Source organism: Triplophysa rosa, linkage group LG3, assembly GCF_024868665.1.
Source record: "Triplophysa rosa linkage group LG3, Trosa_1v2, whole genome shotgun sequence".
Taxonomy (NCBI): domain Eukaryota; kingdom Metazoa; phylum Chordata; class Actinopteri; order Cypriniformes; family Nemacheilidae; genus Triplophysa; species Triplophysa rosa.
This window is the reverse complement of record NC_079892.1, coordinates 710,392-729,662: the sequence shown is the minus strand read 5'-3', so window position 1 is coordinate 729,662 and position 19,271 is coordinate 710,392. Positions and strand designations below refer to the sequence as shown.

At 40.7% G+C, this 19,271-nt stretch overlaps 1 protein-coding gene across 4 annotated transcripts in view; it reads right to left on the bottom strand.

Annotated features, from left to right (window-relative positions):
- The window catches only part of LOC130551551 (receptor-type tyrosine-protein phosphatase beta-like), a 45,972-nt gene that overhangs the window by 6,071 nt on the left and 20,630 nt on the right, over positions 1-19,271 (bottom strand). For 3 of the 4 annotated variants that reach the window (XM_057329241.1, XM_057329237.1, XM_057329238.1), the window contains exons 7-23: positions 18,477-18,737; positions 16,597-16,863; positions 14,788-15,051; positions 14,389-14,652; positions 13,773-14,036; positions 13,426-13,689; positions 12,944-13,213; positions 12,593-12,856; positions 12,226-12,492; positions 4,421-4,705; positions 3,814-4,092; positions 3,577-3,720; positions 3,190-3,451; positions 2,672-2,778; positions 2,487-2,592; positions 405-482; positions 272-289 (exon numbers count right to left, since the gene is read on the bottom strand). In XM_057329241.1, the coding sequence (XP_057185224.1) occupies positions 272-289; positions 405-482; positions 2,487-2,592; positions 2,672-2,778; positions 3,190-3,451; positions 3,577-3,720; positions 3,814-4,092; positions 4,421-4,705; positions 12,226-12,492; positions 12,593-12,856; positions 12,944-13,213; positions 13,426-13,689; positions 13,773-14,036; positions 14,389-14,652; positions 14,788-15,051; positions 16,597-16,863; positions 18,477-18,737 (3,664 nt within the window). The remainder of the gene's footprint in view (positions 1-271; positions 290-404; positions 483-2,486; positions 2,593-2,671; positions 2,779-3,189; positions 3,452-3,576; positions 3,721-3,813; positions 4,093-4,420; positions 4,706-12,225; positions 12,493-12,592; positions 12,857-12,943; positions 13,214-13,425; positions 13,690-13,772; positions 14,037-14,388; positions 14,653-14,787; positions 15,052-16,596; positions 16,864-18,476; positions 18,738-19,271) is intronic. The other variant, XM_057329239.1, reaches the window with a different exon arrangement.

Sequence of the window (19,271 nt, the reverse complement as noted above, 5' to 3'; positions counted from 1 at the left end):
ACCAAAAGAACTGCTGAACTGCCTTGGTCCCCTAATATGCTAGCATGTTTTAGGTATGAGGATATTATTATTCAGACTATTCTGTGATTTTAAAACTATAAGGTTGCTGTTCTGTGTCAACTGGATAACAGGTTACAATGCCCAGTGTACAGTTTTTATATGCTAACAAGCAATTTGTTAACAACGCACACATAGTGCTATCACAACACATCTTATGTGAATTTCCATTTGCAATTATAATTCGATTAGTACATAAAGAGATAAACAATACCTTGACACACGACGGTTGCTAAAACAACAAGAAAAAAACAACACATTTCAACTATGATAATGTCAGCAGCACCACACCACACATAGCTACAGTATATGACCTTTAGTAGTAATAGAAATGCAGTAGAGCTTACCCTCTAACAATGACATGTTTTCCTGTGGCTGGCCGTTCTCTTCTCAGACTCATTCTGACCACCGGCTCATGTGTGCTGCTGAAAAACCACAAATCCAGCGTAACTAACCCGTCACCATTAACCCATCACCACAAACCCACTGTCATTACAAGGACTGCACGATTCATGTAAAAGAAACGATTAATGAAGTGAAGTACGTTTAAACCCAGTTGCATCTGAAAGCCAGAAAATGTAAATATGCTCCGCAGAAGAAGTACCACACGTATAACCAGAAATGCCATCTTTCTATGGCTGTTCTTCAAGCCTCTTCAGCTATAGAGGGTATGCATTTGACGTCACTTTCCCACGTGAACATGTGGAGACACGCTTCCCTGGGTGGCAAAATGGCTGAGGAGAATAGGAGAAACAAAGAAACTGGGACTAAAACACACAATTATTTGCTTGCTGAAACTACAAGCAGCTGGACTCGACGGTGATCCTTACGACTTCCCTGCTGACAAAGGAATCAGGTGTTCCTGGACACTGAAATGACACTCGGAATTGCGATTCCTGATATTGTAAGCAGTTATTTTGCCGATTGTTTTGCCACTCACGGGGGCGCGCTCCGGCGTGCTCACGACACGTCCATGTACCTTCTACTGTCATGATAATAAAGCATATTTATAATGATGATGTTTGACGGGTGTTGCTTTTTCAAATGCACATTATAAGCAGTGTTGGGCAAGCTACTTGGAAAATGTAGTGAGCTAAGCTAAAAGTTCCTCCACATGAAATGAAGCTTCACTTCACTAAAGCTGCCACCTGGGGAAATGCAGCAAGCTCAGCTACAGCAACATGGCAAATGTAGCTGACTATACCTAAGCTTTCGAACCGATTTCATTCCAAATGCTTTCTCAGTGATAAATAAACAGATTCAGATTATTCGGAATTGTATTTTTTAAGTAAGTAACGAATTTTGGAATTGATTTCCAGAGGCAGTTTTTCTATCTCCATAAGGGCATTTTTTATTACCATCAAATACTTAAATTCATTAAACCAATAAGAATAATGACATACAGACTGTAAAACATTATCAACATCAAGAAAACTGCAGAGGTTGCATCTGTGATGGCTTATTACAAAGACTGTTTAATGCTGCTCAAATGTGCCATAACTGTTTACAAAACAATTGTATAATGTTATAAGATATCATTTTAAGTACATAAAGTTCTCTGTATACTGTGGTAGGCTATATGAGACCAGTTTTATTGCACTTATGCTTTTTGTTGTCCTTATGTTGTTCCAATTGCTTCCATTGTTTACCTCATTTGTAAGTCACTTTGGATAAAAGCATCTGCTAAATGACTAAATGTAACTGTAATGTAAATGTGCATTATAAAAAAATATATACAAATATATGCAACTACGCTGTGCTGCAGCCAAACGTCAAAATAAAAGCTTTGTTCAACGAGAGGTGAAATCAGATGTCAATCACCATCAGTAACAAATTAAATTTTGGGCTGGCACCCAAAGTGGCCAATTGGATGTCACACAGATCCCTGTATGGTGGTAGAGTCACTTGCTGATCCAGGATCAGTAGCAGTATTTATGATTTGAACTTTAGAAATGCTTGGGAAAGTGTAGCTTTTGTGGACTCTACCGCACTACTTGATCAACTGAAAAGCTATTTGATTCAGAAAACAGTGAGGCTACTGAGAAATGTAGTTCAGCTAGTAACATGACTACTTGTAGCGACTACTGCCTAACACTGGTTATAAGCGACTCAAACTCATAGTGATTTCATATGAAGCAGCATTTGCCGCTGATCAAAGACTAAGTCATTCTTCATGAACAAGCTGCACATAAAAGCATAATCGCACTAGCCAGATCGATTTGGGCACGATTTTAATGGGAATCGCGAGTTATCGTGCAGTCCTAGTCATTGTCAAGCATCACTAACCCTTCATGCAAACCCACTGACATTAACCGATTACAAACTCACAAACACTTACCATCACTTGTGTCATCAAAAATGTCAAAATTAAAAGTCCAGACAGATGTGAACTGATGACTGTCTAGTGAAAGATGTAAAGAAGGACTCACATTTTATGTGCTTTTTGTCTACAGATCAGCAGAACAATTAATCCCACCATTGTGGCAATGAGGAATAATCCAGCGCTGATGCCCTCAATGACCCCACTCAATGGCTCTGAACACACACAATAACTCTCATTAAAGCTTGCAACACTTTAAAGCTCAGTTTCATTCAGTACAGCCATATAGAATACCTGCATGTGTCGTAAAGGGCACGGAGAGGAATGTATCAGTGTAGAGCGGTGCAAGAAACTCCTCGAGTTTCTCATCAAAGAGTTTAGTGAATGCTCGGATGCTGATTCTGAAAATCAACAGAAAAAAATGGAAAAGATTACTAACACAGATGGAAATAAACACTTTTTATCAAAAGTCTATTCATAGAGTTACATCTGAGCTCCAATTCCAGCATTGTATTTCAGTTAATGCATACAGTAATGCAGCTATGCATGTACGTACAATGTGCCAACTGGTTGGTGTGATATTTGTCCCACCCCTCCTGCACTGTGATTGGATGGCTGACAAGTGACATTGATGAGGTGAGTAATTAAACATTTTGTCTCCAGGCCGAAAACGCTGAGCGCCAGAGCTCATCATGGAAAAACACCAGCCGCTGGCACTTCCGTTGTAAACAACTGAAAAATATGCCGGACGCAGGAAAAAAACCCTTAAACTTCTTACAACTGCTCAGGGACAGCAGCTTCAAATGCATTACCTGTATGAGGTCTTGGGTTTTAGTGGTCCATCACAGAACATCTGATCTTGAGATGCATCATTCAATGGTTTTTGATCACATGGTCCTCCGAGACTCTCCATGCCAGACCCCAGATAAATCTCAATCTCCTGCGTCTGGCTCTGGCTCTCGTCACAGCGGCTGGCGAAGTTACTGGTCTGATAAGTTTTGACAGAACTATTAGCTCTGTAGTCCAAGTATGAAGGAAGAGGATGATGCTGGTACGGTTGCTGGTTTTCACTGTCTGAATACAACCAAACGCAAGAGAGGAACAGGGAATTCATGTTTTACCTTAGAATGATTCTCCATCAAAAGAAAAGGTTGCACATATTTTAAAAATAAAAAAGATAACCAAGAGAATCTCCCAACCTTCAGATTCAGTCACAATGATGGTAAAATATTTCACGGCACCATTGATATCGCTGAACCAGCTGCAGTTAAACTGGAAGAAAATGGTTGACTTGGTGATTTGAACTGAGTTTTCATTGACGCGAGTCAAGGGCAGTGGTGGACCTGATGAAACATAAACCACATGTCTGTTTCATAAAGACATTCATTTGTATAGTTAAAGAATGATAAGAATCTCTATGAAAAGCCTGAACTCACAGTCTATCATTGTGACCACATTTTCCATGACGGCCTCACTGGTCATGCTGTCAGAGATGACTTTGACAGAGACAGTGTAGTGTTTGTGAGGTTCTAGATCTTTAATCAGGTAGACTGTGGTCTCTTTGACCGTACGCTGTGAGTACACCATCTTGTGAGAGTCTTGTCTCAAGCACTCGATAGTGTATGAGTCAAAGTCGGCCTCTGGAGGACTCCAGGAACATGATATGGCCGAGGAGTTTTGAGGACGACAGTGAAGACTCTGGACACGCTCTGGCTCTATGAAAGACAAATCACTTACTAATTTAGCAACTGTTATCATGTCTTATGTGATGTGTGAGTAGCAGTTTAATATCAGGGTATAAGTGTATGCTGTCATTCTAGTGGTCCCCGTAGATGGTGTGGTTGGTGTAAATGTACTAGGATTCACTCTATTTAAATATCTTTGATGTTCACCAGCAAAACTCAAAGAAAGAAGAAACCAACATAGTAGATCTGGTGAAGCTGGTTATGAAGCTACATGAGGACAAACATTTCAATTGTTACAAAACTGGTGAGCTGCAAAGCTTGGGGAGGATTCTTCATGTGTGTTTAGTGGCCCACTGACTTGTCCTGATGCTCCTGTAGATGGCAAGGCTGAAGGTAGGGTTGCTGGTCCCAGCACCGCTGACTGTGCGCAGACTGATGTTATACTGACGGCCAGGGTACATCCCTTTCAGTACTCGACTTCGAGATGTTGGGCTGTGGTAAGGGTTGAACACAGACAGAGGGTCCCTGGGGTTCCACTGAAGATCAAAGTCATCAAAATCTGTATATTCTGGACCAATCCATGTCATTTCCATTGAAGTGTTAGTGATTTCTCCAATGGACAATGAGACCGGTGGCTTGGGGTCTGGAATATATCAATGCCGTCATTAGTAACAATCCTCGAATACAAATGTCTCAGTTACGACTGTTATGTTGAAACAACAGTATGGGGTACCCATCATCTCATCTCTGACTGTAACTTCAAGAGACCAATGTTCATTTTAAAAGCAAATTTTGATTTAGTTTTTGTCATAGCCTTTTGACGAAAATACTATTTAGTTTTAGGCAGATTTTAGTCATCCCCATCATTTTAGTTTTAGTCTAGTTTTAGTTGACAAAATATAACAAATATTTTAGTTGACTAAATCTACATTATACGTATGTAGTCTATTAAAATCTAAATGCTTTAAGTAATTTACTGTTTTGACATCATTTACTTGACCTTACAATTAAATGAAACCAGGTCATCACCTTTATTTTTCAGAAACGTTCAGTAACTACTGGATATGCATTGTTGCAACACAGAGAATATTAGACCATGAATGACATGTACCAGTTCATTAAATCTCATTATGACTCAATCGACTCGCTCAGTGAAGGGCCAATGAAACTCTCTGACAGAGCCCAGAGCTCAAATGCTTTCGGCTTACATCTCTTTGTAGAAAAGAGCTGCACTGTCTTTGCATTTCTTCAATCATGTCAACATGTTCCATACTTGGTTTGATTTTTAGCATGTCATTCAATCTTTTAATGTACAGTACAACTCACTTCATCACTTCTCTAATCAGTACTGGACAACGCTGGTTACTTTTAGCTTACTTTATGTTGTATTTCACGTTATGCAGCAGCTCACATTAGCAGATAAGTTAACATTGGCATATAAAACGTGCTTGCCTTTGTAATGAGTTTCAGGGTGACTCTTCAGCAGTTTGCTTTGTTTTACCGGCGATTGTGAAGGGAAATAAGACGTGTAAACTGTGTGGAGACACAGAATATATGTCTGTGCTTTCCCTTCACCCAGAAACTTCTCTCTACCGCTTATATGAGATAAACAGCACATGCATGAAAGCTGATGTCTGCGTCTCATTTTTATTAGTTTTCGTCTCATTTTGGTCAGTAAAAACAAGTCGTTGAGGAATTTCTTTTTTAACACTGGGCCAATGAAGTTGGCAATGGAATTTGCATGACATTGTCTGCCCGGTACATAGGGGTATAAAGGAAGATGGCGTGCACCATTCATTCAGCTTTGTGCTGAGGAACCTGGGAGGTGTCTCCTGATTGCAGCAGCAGACAGAACAGTGTTGTGGCCTGAGGGCCATAACGTCTTGTTCCATCAATCAGGGAACAGAGGATCCCTTTCTGTCGTTCTCTAAACGTTAAGTCAAAACAACAGTGGGGTCCCTATACTAAACGCCACAGCACTGAAACACGTCATGACATTAACCAGAGCGAGCTCTGACTGGCCTGGGCATGTCACTGGTGAGCACTTCTGCAACATCACAAGCTTCCAGTGTGAAGAGTGAGGCATCATCTTAGAGCTTGTCGTAAGATGAGAGGTTCTTATCCATATGGATATACTGTACCTACATGGTCTCACCAGTGGGCAGAACGCATGAGAATAAGGGAGTGCAGGGCCCCATAAAGAGGGGTGCACAGAACTGAGGTGGAACACCCCACAGAGAGAAGAATAAAGGTTCACCAACAGGGAAATACATCAGACGGGACCACACAAGAGGAGGGAGTCACTGCGTATGGAGCACTAGCTCAGCTATAGGGGTTCACCTGAACCAGGGACTTGCTCATCTTTGTCACCACAAAGTAATTAGGGATGGATGGGAGAAGGCGATTCGGCAGGTGTATGCCCAGCGACCTGCAGGTAAGATATGATCTGACACTGATTCCACACAAAGATAGAAGAACCTAAGCTAAGTTATTAGGCGTAGCCTAACCAGCAGCTCTACAGATGTCTGCCAGAGAAGCACCCTGCCAGTGGAGTGCGCTGTCACTGCAAGCGGGCATGGAAGGTCTTGGGAAGAGTTTGCTGTGGTGATGACATCCACGATCCAGTTTGCCAGTCTCTGTTTGGAGACAGCTCTCCCCTTCTGCTGACCCCCAAAACAGACAAAGAGCTGCTCAGAGCTTCTGAAGCTTTGCGTATAATAATAATAATTCATTACATTTATATAGTGCTTTTCCGGGTACTCAAAGCCCTTTTAAATGGGAGGGGGGAATCTCCTCAACCACCACCAATGTGCAGAATCCACCTGGATGATGCGACGACAGCCATATTGCGCCAGAACGCCCACAACACACCAGCTTATTGGTGAAGAGGATACAGAGTGATGAAGAGGCGGACGAAGTACACAACTTCCTTACTTGAGTGAAAGTACATAAACTACTGGTCTAACATTCCTCCACTACGAGTAAAAGTTGTAAAGACAGATTTAAGTAAAGACTTAAGTACGTACGTGCTTTTAAAAGTACTCAAGTATTAAAAGTAAATTTCCTTTATGTCAGTGGTGCATTGTTTTATTGTCGTATATCGTATGCCTCTGAAGCAACCTCCTGAATACACGGAGTAGCTCACAGTATCAATGGTATTAAGAGCTTTACATGTTTAGCATATACAGTATATGTTTAGTTTAGATATAATCTTGTAGGGTAATTTAGCCTAATTATCGTCATTAGGCCTATATGTATTTATGGGCAGCATTTTGTTTTTTGTATATTCCCTTTACCGGTTTTAGCAGCAATTTAGCAGTAAGTAGTAAGATTCTTGTGTATAGTAAAGTGTAGAAGCCATGTGTTTACTGGATGTATTACCATTTGTATTCCCACAGTTTAACTAAAAACACAAACTATAGCTACTATAATGAAAATATGGTCAATTTTTAGTTACTGTGGTTTAGCAAAAAATAGCTTGATTGGAGTATGGTTATGTAACAAGTTCAAAAGTCTCTGAAGGAAGAGGACGAGGTCGACTTGACTACTACTCGCTTTATTCAGAATACGGGAGATACACACGACGTTGCGCTTCTAGCGCTCACAAAACAAAAACAACACCCAAACTATAATCCAGTCTCAGGACGAATCTTTCCTTAGTCCTTCAGACACCCAGCGTGTGCGAGTAGTAGTCTCGGTTTCTCTCTCCCCGGTTCTGCTTCTCCGGAACTTTATGCTCCCCAACGCTCGTTACTGTAATGAGACACAGGTGTTTGTCATTTGCACTTGCCCCAATTACTCACCGCTCCTCTCCCAGCTCTCTCTCCAGCACCAGACCTCGCTGAAACACACCCCCTTGCCACAGGTTACTATACAGAGAAAATGGCCAATTTGTGGATGGCTCTCCTGTTTTTGCCAAGTGGTTGATATCCTTAGGGCAACATCATGTTGACCCTGGGACAACATTTAAATCAACCAATCAGATTTCAGAAATAAGTTTACAGTTTATTTTATGTTTAATCTTCCAACCAGCATTAGGTGCTTCTAGACCATTTTTTTTCACTTATCATTTCCCTCTGATTTTAGGAGTAAGTTATGGTTAGGGTTGGGGTTTGGTGTGGGTTTAGGTATAATTTATAAAAATGTTGTCCTTAGGTCAACAAAATATGTTGTCCTGAGGAGATCAACCACTTGGCAAAATCAGGTCGAGCTTTGTGGATACTGTGGTTTTACTGCAAATACCATCCCTGCTAAAAAAAACTATGAATTTGTGAATTAGATTTTTCTATTGAATTCCTCTTCGTAGTGTGTTTTGTGTTTTATTCCAATAGGATTTACCATCCCACCAATAGAATCCATCACATACAAGTAGACAACAATCCATACAATACGATTACCATTATTACATCCATTACACTTCTGTTGTATTTTGGGCAGGGTTCAGCAGGAATACTTCAACTATAGTGACTACAGTAAAAACATCATTCGTTTTCCAAACGTCTTTAAATGATATAGCATCAGATCAGAAGTTAACACGCTTGCACACATTTCCTTAACTCTGGCTATGCGATCTGAAATTTCGAATGAAAACTTTCCATTTTCCATTTTCTCTGTCATGTAGCTCAAGGTGTATGTGATGTTAATTTACCTTTATGCCGATGAATTTCATAACAATGTCTTCTATGATCTTTGACTGATCGTAGCGCTCGTTCTAAGCAATGCATCACACATAGTTGAACCCACAGATGATAACACCACACTTTAACATTTAAAAATACTTTTTCCTCTTTTATTGTTCTATTTGCCTGTTTTACAATGCTTTCAGCTGTGTAGTAGCGCCAATGTTTGCATTAGTTTAGCAGAAGATCCCAGGGTTGCCAGATTTGCGTAAAACATTCAGTCAAATAGCCATTCAAAGCTAGCCAGAAAACCGCGAGCTTAGAAAAACTGAAATACTTGGATACAGTGAAAGGTCCACAAATCGCAAGCCAGAAAAATTGCGCACACAGGAAAACCCGGTACATAGAAACAACTTTCTACATTTGGACCTTTTTATAAATGTAGTGGAGATAAAAGTATGGTGTTTGTCTTTCAAATGTAGTGAAGTTAAAGTCACAAGTACACAGAAAAAATTATACTCAAGTATAGTACAGATACTCAAAAGTTTACTTAAGTACAGTACTCAGGTAAATTTACTTCGTTACTATCCACCTCTGCCAATTACTACATGGGGCTGATTATGGACAGAGGCGAATGGGCAAATTGCTGGTTTTGTTAATCACTGTTTAACTCAGCAAGTTAAGAGCTACATTTAGCCTTAGATGGTATATGTATACAATCCCTAAAGCAGGTTTTATTAGCTGGCCATTTTAAATGCACATTTGTGATCCAGTCTCTGAAAACCCAGCTTTAAAGTTATTTATTTGTGATGTACATAAAGCCACCCTGCTAAAAAAAAAAAAACTATCACAGAAATTCTAGTGGCTTCCATTAAAATACCATTATGAACCATACATTTTTCTATACTAGTATTTTCTATAGTGTTTTGGGCATTATTATTTGTCATGGCTCTGCTTCCTTTAGTCATGTTTTTCTTGGTCCTGTAGCAGAGCCATGGCAAAGCCTTAGGTTATATGTGAGAAAGCCATGAGATGTTTGTTTTTTGACATCTCATGTGTTTTCTCATGTCTTGTCATCAGCCCCGCCCCTCTCGTTTCTTGTATTGCTTTCCTCTCATGTCTAATGTCCCACACCTGCCCTGTGTAATTATCCCTCGTTTGTCTTCCCTTTATATACCCTCATGTTTCATTGTCCTGTGCTGGTGTATTACGTTGTATATGGTGTCGTCGAGTGCCTTTCGTCTGCCATGTGCGCTGTGTTCCTGTTGTCTGTGAAATCCCCCACCCAGTAGTAAGTGTTCAGTCTAGTTTTTGTCTTAGTGTTTATTTTTTAGTTTAGTATCAGTTAGCTTGCGTCCTGTTGTTTGTATTATTATTGTGTGCCCTGTCGTTTTCCCCCATCGAGGGTGTTTTGTTTTGTACCATTTGTTTTGTTAAAAGAATAAAATCCTCTTTGTTAACCCCTTCACCTCTGTCTGCCTGCATTTGGGTTCTCCCACGTATTCCGTGACATTATTTCAACAAGATTTAATGGGTGTTCTATTGATTCCCATCCGCATCTTTTGTGTTTTGGGCAGGGTTTTGTTGCAACCAAGATAATAATATAATAAAAATAAAACATAATAAAAAGAATAGCCAGTGAAAGTAATCTTTATATCTTGATTTTGTTTGCCATGATCTTAGCCATGTCAAAGACTTACAGTAAATCATATTGAAATAAATTGTTAAAATCAAACTCTGATGCTTGTCACTAATAACTATAGATTTTAGCCTAGTTTTCACAGGCGCAACTTGCACTCATAAGCGCGACCCAGTCTATTATTGACATTGATAATTAACAATAATAATTAACATTGAACATTTGTGCAGTTTTATCAAGCTCCAGTTGCACTTACATTGCTGACTTTCTGGCTGGCCAGGAGTTCTCATCTCTCTTCATTAAAACAATTATGAACATTGTAGTGTGTATGCACACAGTTTTCTCTCCCTTTCTCCATTTATTGATCCACCACACAAACAAACAAACGTTAGTGAAGTTAGCTAGCTAGATACAATTTAAAATGCCAACAATCCCACAGTTACATTAATAACAAATATGCTCATTTTATTAAAAGATACACAGTGGTTTTAAAAGTGGGGGCGAGTTATCAGCAGAAGAAGAGAAAGTATAATACACCGGTGAACAGAGAAATGTGATCGCGACCCCGGAACACTATCGCCACACAGTGGGGCACCCCATGTACAGTGTAGCTTGAGCCTTATCGGGCTCATTTTCTGTAACACCTGCTGCAGCTGCACGTCACCCAAAGCGGCAGTAGCTTCAGATGCAGGCTTACCAGTCTAAAACACTGAAATAGTGTAGTTTAAATGCTTGCCTTTCATTATCTCATTTTGTTTCATATCTCCCAGTTGCACCAATGGTCCAAAAGTCAGTGTGTCACACTTTTCTGTCAAAAAACGCTGTCGTTACATATCCTCACGTTCTTTTAAGTGGGTATATGGAAATCTCTTAACTATTTATGGCGTATACCTGCGTATCACGTAGACTACACCACTGTGATATACAAACTCCAGCTTGTGAGTGCAGCTTGTCTAGCTTGTTCCGCAAGAGTAATAGTGGCGGGAAAGGTAGTTTAGAGACTCTCCGGAAGCGTTGTCTGATGCCATCTCTCCTAACCCTCTTCCTAGCACGACGAGGAGCGGGCCTTGATTGCCATAGCAGCTCCTCGGGTATGTTGGTTGATGGTAATCCGCCACAATTCCGCAAATCCAAGAGCTCTGACCTGCTGTATGTCAGATGCCTCATATTCAAAAGCCTGTTCGTAACGCCTTGCACAACGCAGCTAGTCAAAAGTAGCCACACCACCGCAAACAGTTTCATATTCATCAGTCTTCTTACGTATGCGAGCCACTGTTCCAGCCCGCGCACGAAGGTAAATATCTGATATACAAACAAAACACTAAAGGAAAACAAACACGACAGGAACAAACATGTAGCAGGAACCCTCCTCCATGTCACCTGCAGGGCAGTGCCATTTTGGTATTAGGCAAACAAACGCAGTGAAGAGTGGAAAAATTCTCTTAGACACTTGGCTCGCTGCTGAAACACCCAGGGAAACGTTGCACGCTAAATAGGGGACAGATCTGCTGCTAGCGCCACATATCCAGCAGGTCATAATCTGTCTAGATGAACAATTGCTCAGCGTTTGTAAACGCTGTGCCAGGTTCCTCAGTACAAAAGCTGAAAGAATGGTGCACGCCATCTTCCTTTTATACAAAGTATGTACAGGCTGGATAACGGCATGAAAATTCCATTTGCCAAGTTCATTGGCTTTTGAAATTACGGTCAGAGATGATAGGTTCTCAAGTTTATACCCCATACTGTTAATTCGACATAAAATGGAGACCAACAGAAAGGGAACTGATTATACACCTAAGATGACTGTTGCAGGTCTTTTTAAAGGTAAATCTACAATAAAAATACTACAATATTTAAAATGTGTTTAAAATGATTGATTTGGTATGATTTAAAGCCTGTTCCTACCAGTCCTGCCTTTAGCTGTTGCCATGTTGGTAAGATCTCCACTGTGTGTGAGGACAACCGCCTCATAGAGTCGTCCAGACAGCAGTCTTTGAAACACATGACTTCTGCTGTTTGGACTGAGGTTCTGTTCTGCTTGCCGAGTCCCATCAGGGTTGTAGAGGAGGACGGTGTAGGTGCTTACTTCACCCACGGCCTGTTTCCAGCTCAACCACAGACTCTCAGAGTGTTTTTTACTGTCAGCACTCAAGAATGTCACAGCTGCAGGAACTACACAACACATTAATAATAGAAAATCTTGTTAATCTGTTGGAATTAAAAATAAGACAACACAGAGTCTACTGGAGTTTTCCAATGGTATTTTATTTACCTGTTCGGGCCCAGATAGATGTGTCGTTGGTCTGATCTCCACTGCGGGTCTGAACAGTGACTTTGTAGAGCGCCCCAGGTCGAAGGTTCTGGAAAGAACAGTCCTGCATGATCACCACTCCAGTCTTCTGATCATGCAAGCTTTCGTCTCCATTATACAGAAAAACACTGAATCCATCAAATTCCCCATCTGGTGGCAACCAGTGGAAGGACAAACTCGTGGTCATGTTGCTTATGATGGAGAGATTATTAACAGTCGCTGGACCTACAACAGACACAATTTTATACACATGCAACCGGACAGTTTTTCTTCTGATGGAAGAGAGATTGAGATGTGTATATGTATACGTACAAGTTCGGGCATCAGCAATGACGTCTTTGGTGCTGATTCCTCCACTGACAGTCTGGACCAGAATTATATATTTCTTTCCCGGGATAAGCTGTCTGAAGTAATGCTGGTTGACATCTTCCGTCTGAGAGCTGTTGGACACTAGAGTTCCACTTTCATCCAGTAGCTGCAGCCAGTAGCTGTCATAAACACCCCGACTCGACTGCCACGACACAAAGAGACTGGACGTGCTGTGCTGGTTCTCCACTTTTAAAGCCGTCACCAAGGAAGGAACTGTAGGATTTGAAGGATGAAAAATTCACTTAAATAAAGTGTTATCAATCTGCTTTATAGAATAAATATCTTATTTTTCCTACTCTCATGTAGTGCTTAAAACCCTATCCCACTCACCAAGGTACATTGGTGCCATGGCTTTCATGCCTTTTCTAAGCCATAATAAGTCATATATTTATCCTGAATGCAGTTTAAAATGCAATGATGCATACCAGTTTGCCCCGCTGCAGTGCTGTTATTGCTCAGAGATCCACTGACTGACGTGATGGTGATCATATACTCCTGTCCCGGCAGCAAACCGTGGAAACTCATCTCATTCACATGTTTAGGAACTGATCTTTCCTCAGCTTGACCCGTCATCTGAGCGAGAGACACAGAGTAGCGGTCCACATCGCCCTGTCCTGGAGTCCAGTTCACTCTCAGACTGCTGCTCTGACCATCATTACTGATGTGAATGTTCTTCACTTTACTGGGAACTGAACAATGAAGATGACAAACACGACACTGAAACACTGTTTTCTTATGTGAAAGTGATGATTGCTGCCAGATATTGATGTACCTGTTCTGCCTTTTTTAAACTGCACGCTGAGGTTAGGTCCACTGAAGGTGGACACCACGATTTTGTAGAGTCGTCCGGGAGTGAGTGATGAAAGCAGGTATCTGTTAGTGGTGCTAGTCAGGGTGATGGGGGGAAACACCTTCATGTCATTATAGAGCAGTTGAACCTCATAATGATCAACATCCCCTGGAGCAGAAAGCCATGCCACCAGCAGATCTTCTGTGCTGCTGTCTGCCAGCGAGAGATTTCTCACTCCTGCCGGCACTATGAGAAGACCAAAGCGTTTCAGAGTTTTCAGAGTGCGATAAAGCACGTCATACTTTATCCCAACAAAAAATAAAACGATATTTTGAAGACTGTTGTTAACTGAACAGCGACGGCAACCATTGACTTGCATAGGTTTTGTGTCCGTACAATAGAAGTGAATGGATGCTGCTGCTGTTCGGTCACCACCTTTCTTCAAAATATCTTCTTTTGTGTTCTGCGGAAGAAAGTCATACAGGTTTGAATGAGTAAATGATGGCATAATTGTCATTTTTGGGTGGACTATCCATTTAATATCACAGCGACAGAAGTACAGTGAGTTAAACTGCGCAGACATCACAGGCATACATACACGTCCTTCCGTGTGTTAAGACGCTGGATTCATATTTTCCGCTCCATGTACTGACGATCACAGTGTAGAGTCGACCTGGTACCAGCCCACTGAACACACATTCATTCTGAGTCTTGGCTACCCTTTTATTCTGGAAGAAGGTGTTGTTGTGCTTGATGGAGACATGGTAGTAATCAAAATCTCCAGCTGCATGGCGCCAATAAACCTTCAGATGGTCATCACGAGCCATATGTGTGGCGGTGGGGTTCAACACTGGGGACGGTTCTGGAGAGCAGAGGAATCATTACACGAAATAATGGAAAACCTCACATTCACTGCATCTAGAGGTACATACACAACCGGATCAACACCTTCCATTTATAAGTGAAGTACTGAAGAACAACTCTTTAAGACTCTTACGTGTGCGCTCCTGAACAACTGTGTGGTTTTCATACTCTCCGCTGCGTGAGGCGATGGAGATGTTATACAGACTTCCAGACACCAGAGACTTGAAAACACACTCAGTGCTGAACTTTGAGACAGTAAGGGTGTGGAGAGTTCTTTCCTGATCTCTCAAGGAGACAGAGTAACTGTCAACATCTCCTTCAGCGGCTCTCCAGGACACACTCAGAAAGTCCATGCGTCCATTGTTGCTGACTGTCACGTCTCTCACTGCAGCAGGAACTGAAAAACAAACAACATGTGCTGGCCATAATCTATACAAAATTCAGGCACTCTGTTGTTCACTTTGGGAAACATTATTAGCTTTCACTGTTTCTGAAACATTGCATGTTTTCCAATGGTAGATTGTTTCCGAACATCGCAGATGTTGATAAATTGGTTAAATTACTAATTAGACTAAAGGCCTATCTCTATGTCTGTGTGTGTTACGGTTCTCAGTTAGAGTGCCCATATTGCCACCAGAGGTCACTCCACCTCGGACTGTTATCACTCCCTCTTGGACTCTGTTTGCCACCTGGACTACCTGTCCCACAATGCTTCTCCCAAACTCATCATGCCTTATTTAACAGTATGGAATTGTTATGGCATGTATTACAGGCATAATGTGAAAGACATAATCTGAATTCAAAATCATTCCGAATTCAAAACTGTGTAGGTTGAATTGTTACAAAAAATTCATTTGTACCAACCTCACTAAAACTGTCTGCTAGGGACTTTCATATTTAGCCACCTTTTATTACCCTTATGTATTGTTGTAGTCTATGTGTTTACTGTAGATGTACTCTAGAGTCCAAGACCGATTTCCCCAAAATGGGACAGTAACACGCTAACACGACATTTCCCACCTCACAAATTTAAACCTCATCAACACTGTAAAATCTGTAAAAACAATTGTACTTCTTTTCATTAAGTAACTCTAATGATGTTGCATCAATTCATTTCATCAAGTTAACAACAACATTATAATGAAAAGAAATGATAATTTAGTAACTAACCAAACCTGTTTGTTGCGAGTAGTAAAGATTTTGGTCCAGTGTTTTTTAGCTTGTATGCACATATCTCACTTTCATTCTTTCAAAAGGAAACGAAAGCATTAACTACAAAAAAAGTGGAGTCATTGTGACTATTCTGACAAATAGGTCACTTTCACTTTTCACTTGTCTCTCCTGCTTCACAAATGCATCATATTAAAAGAGGCCATGGAACAATCCAATGTTTCTTTGATCTGTAATGTTTAGCTCTATAATGTTTGAACTTGTTTCTGTCTATAAAGTCAAAATACTTGTTACTTTCTGGAACAATAATAAAATGTTGGCTCATACAGATAAACATCCTCCCTGCAGAAGAACATGGTAACACAGGATGTCAAACAAATGACCTCCACATATTTAAGACTTCCTGAACATTCCAGCCACATTCTTTCCTGCTCCACACGACCTGTTCAAGCGATCACAGCACACATAGACTATTACCATTATGAATTGATGGACCTGTTACTCTTCTGATGTGTCCTGGTTTTGTGAGGCAGATGGAAATACACTCAGTTTCTCTCTGTATCTCTGTATGTTTTTGTCAGTTGTTGACTTTTTGATTTGGATTGGTTAACACATGCACATTACCATCTTGAGTGTGCATCCTTTAAAAAAAGCAATGGTCCACCTCACTTTTTAATCCATAACGGAATAATATTGATAAATCATATGTTGTACATTTAAGTGTTAACTGATGTAATGAACAAACAAGACCGTATTTCAAGTTTTGTATTACCTATGCGTCCATCAGCTACAGTCTGCCGCGATAAGATGCCACGGTGTACCGCCGTCACCACGGTCCTGTACAGAGCACCAGATCTAAGCTCCTGGAAGTGATAGGAGGTGACGTTGGGCTGTACACTTTCGTTCTTCATGACCACGCTGTCATGGATGAGGAGAAGACGGTAAAGATCCACCGCACCGGCTCCTCTGTCCCAGCACACCTGAAGAGCGTCTGTACTGCCTTCATTACTGACCTGCAGGTGTGTCACCTGAGCTGGGACTGACAACACACACACACATAACACACATCTAACATGAACACTGAAGATAAACAAATATTCTCAAAACTCTGACCCATATGTTGGATGTCTCTCTGCACCAGATGATGTTGAAGGGCGCTGATTTGGGTAGGGACGGCAGGGATGTGTCTCTACCAATATCCAGGGAACACTAAATTGTCCCTACCAATAATTTTGACCAAATGGAACGCGGGTCACTGTGAGCGCATTGGCACGCTAACCATTTAATCTACACTCATATATACAGTATAAACTCTGATGTCCGTCAGTGTCTTGTGGTTTTTACTTATTACTTATTTTATTCAACATGAATTTATCAATTAATCATTTAATTGAACTTAAACATCTTTTACAACCACGTTCTGCTAATAGGCTTGGCTTTACCTTTCTTGAGTCCCGCCTCTCTAACTCACATCGCTTTATGATTGGCTTTGCCTTCTCTCGTTAACGTGTGACAAAGCAGCAAAGCTAAGCTCCATTAATTATTACATTCTTCTCGATTATGCAGGCTACCAGTAAGAACATTCCTGCCAACAGTTTTATTGACAAAAATATGAGACGAGTTGCATCACATATAGATTCAGGGACAGTGTTTTTCCCAATGCAAGACAATCCCCTGTTAGTTGAGCTACAAACTTAAACGTTGGTGCCCTGTCTGTGTTTACATCTATGAGAGAGGGTAACTTGTATAGTAGAATATCACGGCATATTCCTTTATTAGTTAAAAATGCTCATGTTTCTGCCTGGTGATTAGTTCAGCTGTGTTCTGTTTCAGGCAATATAAAATGTGTATTATAATAAATCTATAAATATAAAACAAACTAGCTGTAGCCCAGGTGGAGAGGCAGGGTCACAGGTGATCAGGGATATAAAAAATGATGATGAAAGTATGTGTTATTCGTTTTGCATTACATTAAGGTTGTTTTATACAGTAGGTCAATTAAGCACTCATAGAGCAGTTTTAACAATGTAGGCATAAATATGTATGTATATAAAAAGCAGTTGACAGCCAGACGGTGGATGCATTTGCACATACAGTAATACTGTATATTCTGGTGTTTTTCTAACTGATCCTGCTGTAGACAGCGATAGACAGTGTAGCAATGAGAGTGACAACAATGAAGAACAGCCTAGAAAACGATTTTAAATAAAAAGATTTTAAATATTGTTCAAATATTGTATCGTTCAATAGTTGGTTTTATGTGTCAAGTAAACGGCTCTGCAGACCAATTTTATTTGTCCCCACCAATGTCAAAATCAAACTTACGCCCTTGGCTGTGTTAGAGAGACATCCACAATGTGTTATTCACTCCTGCTCTATGTCCTCCAGCCCATGAACTACATCAACAAATTCATCCAGAGACGTGTGCGGAGGAGCCCTGACTCCTCCCAACTATCATGCACGACAGGACGGCACTGTTGAAATTCGCGAAGACTTGAAACTGTTGTACCTGATGTGAAGTGGGTAATTCATTTCAAGAATCAAGGAAAATACGAGGATCTGTGTCACAGCTCCCTCTCTTATGATAGTGTGACTGCTGTGTATTGACATGAACACATGCTTCAGATGAATGTACTTTTATCAGTGACTCACGGGTTTTTCCTGTGATGTGGGCAGAGTTATTCTGATCTCCACTATTAGTTGTCACTGTGATTGTATATGTGTGTCCAGGTATCAAATTGTTGAAGCCGCATTCCCTCGCATCATGATCTAAAGTCCTTCTGTCCAAAACCACGTCTCCATCCTTCAGCTGACTGGTGAAATTTTCCCATTCACCAACAGGACGGATCCAGACGGCGCTCAGAGACGTCTCCTCACTGTGATGGATATTCAGCTGCCGAACGGCTCCGGGAGCTGAGCAAAAATCACACACACAAAAAACCGTTCACACCACCAAAACCTAGTCTGGCCTTGGGTTAGAAAACTATATTATAATTCATGTTTGATTTAGATTTATGATTAGATTGTTTATGTTTTGTTAGAAAAATAAGAGTGGGGTTTGTCCATGGAAAGTATATCAGCAGGATTTGACACGTGACCCTGGACCACAAAACCAGTCATAGAGGGAATTTTCTTTGAAATTGGGATTTATACGTCATCTTATATACATCAGCATGAATGGTTTGTATTTAGCTGAGATATAACTAATTGAAAATCTTGAATCTGAGGATTTGCAAACAAATTGAAATATTGAGAAATTCTCCTTTAAAGTCAACCAAATGAAGTTCTTTGCAACGCATATTACTAATGAAGGGAAATAAATGAACACTTTCAATGGGCTTACCACTGTAATGATGGTGTGGAGAGTCGATGAAACTGAAAGCTGAAATTGTAAGCTTTACATAGATACCAATCTTGAGTGGGTAAGATTGTGAGGGATGTTTGTAG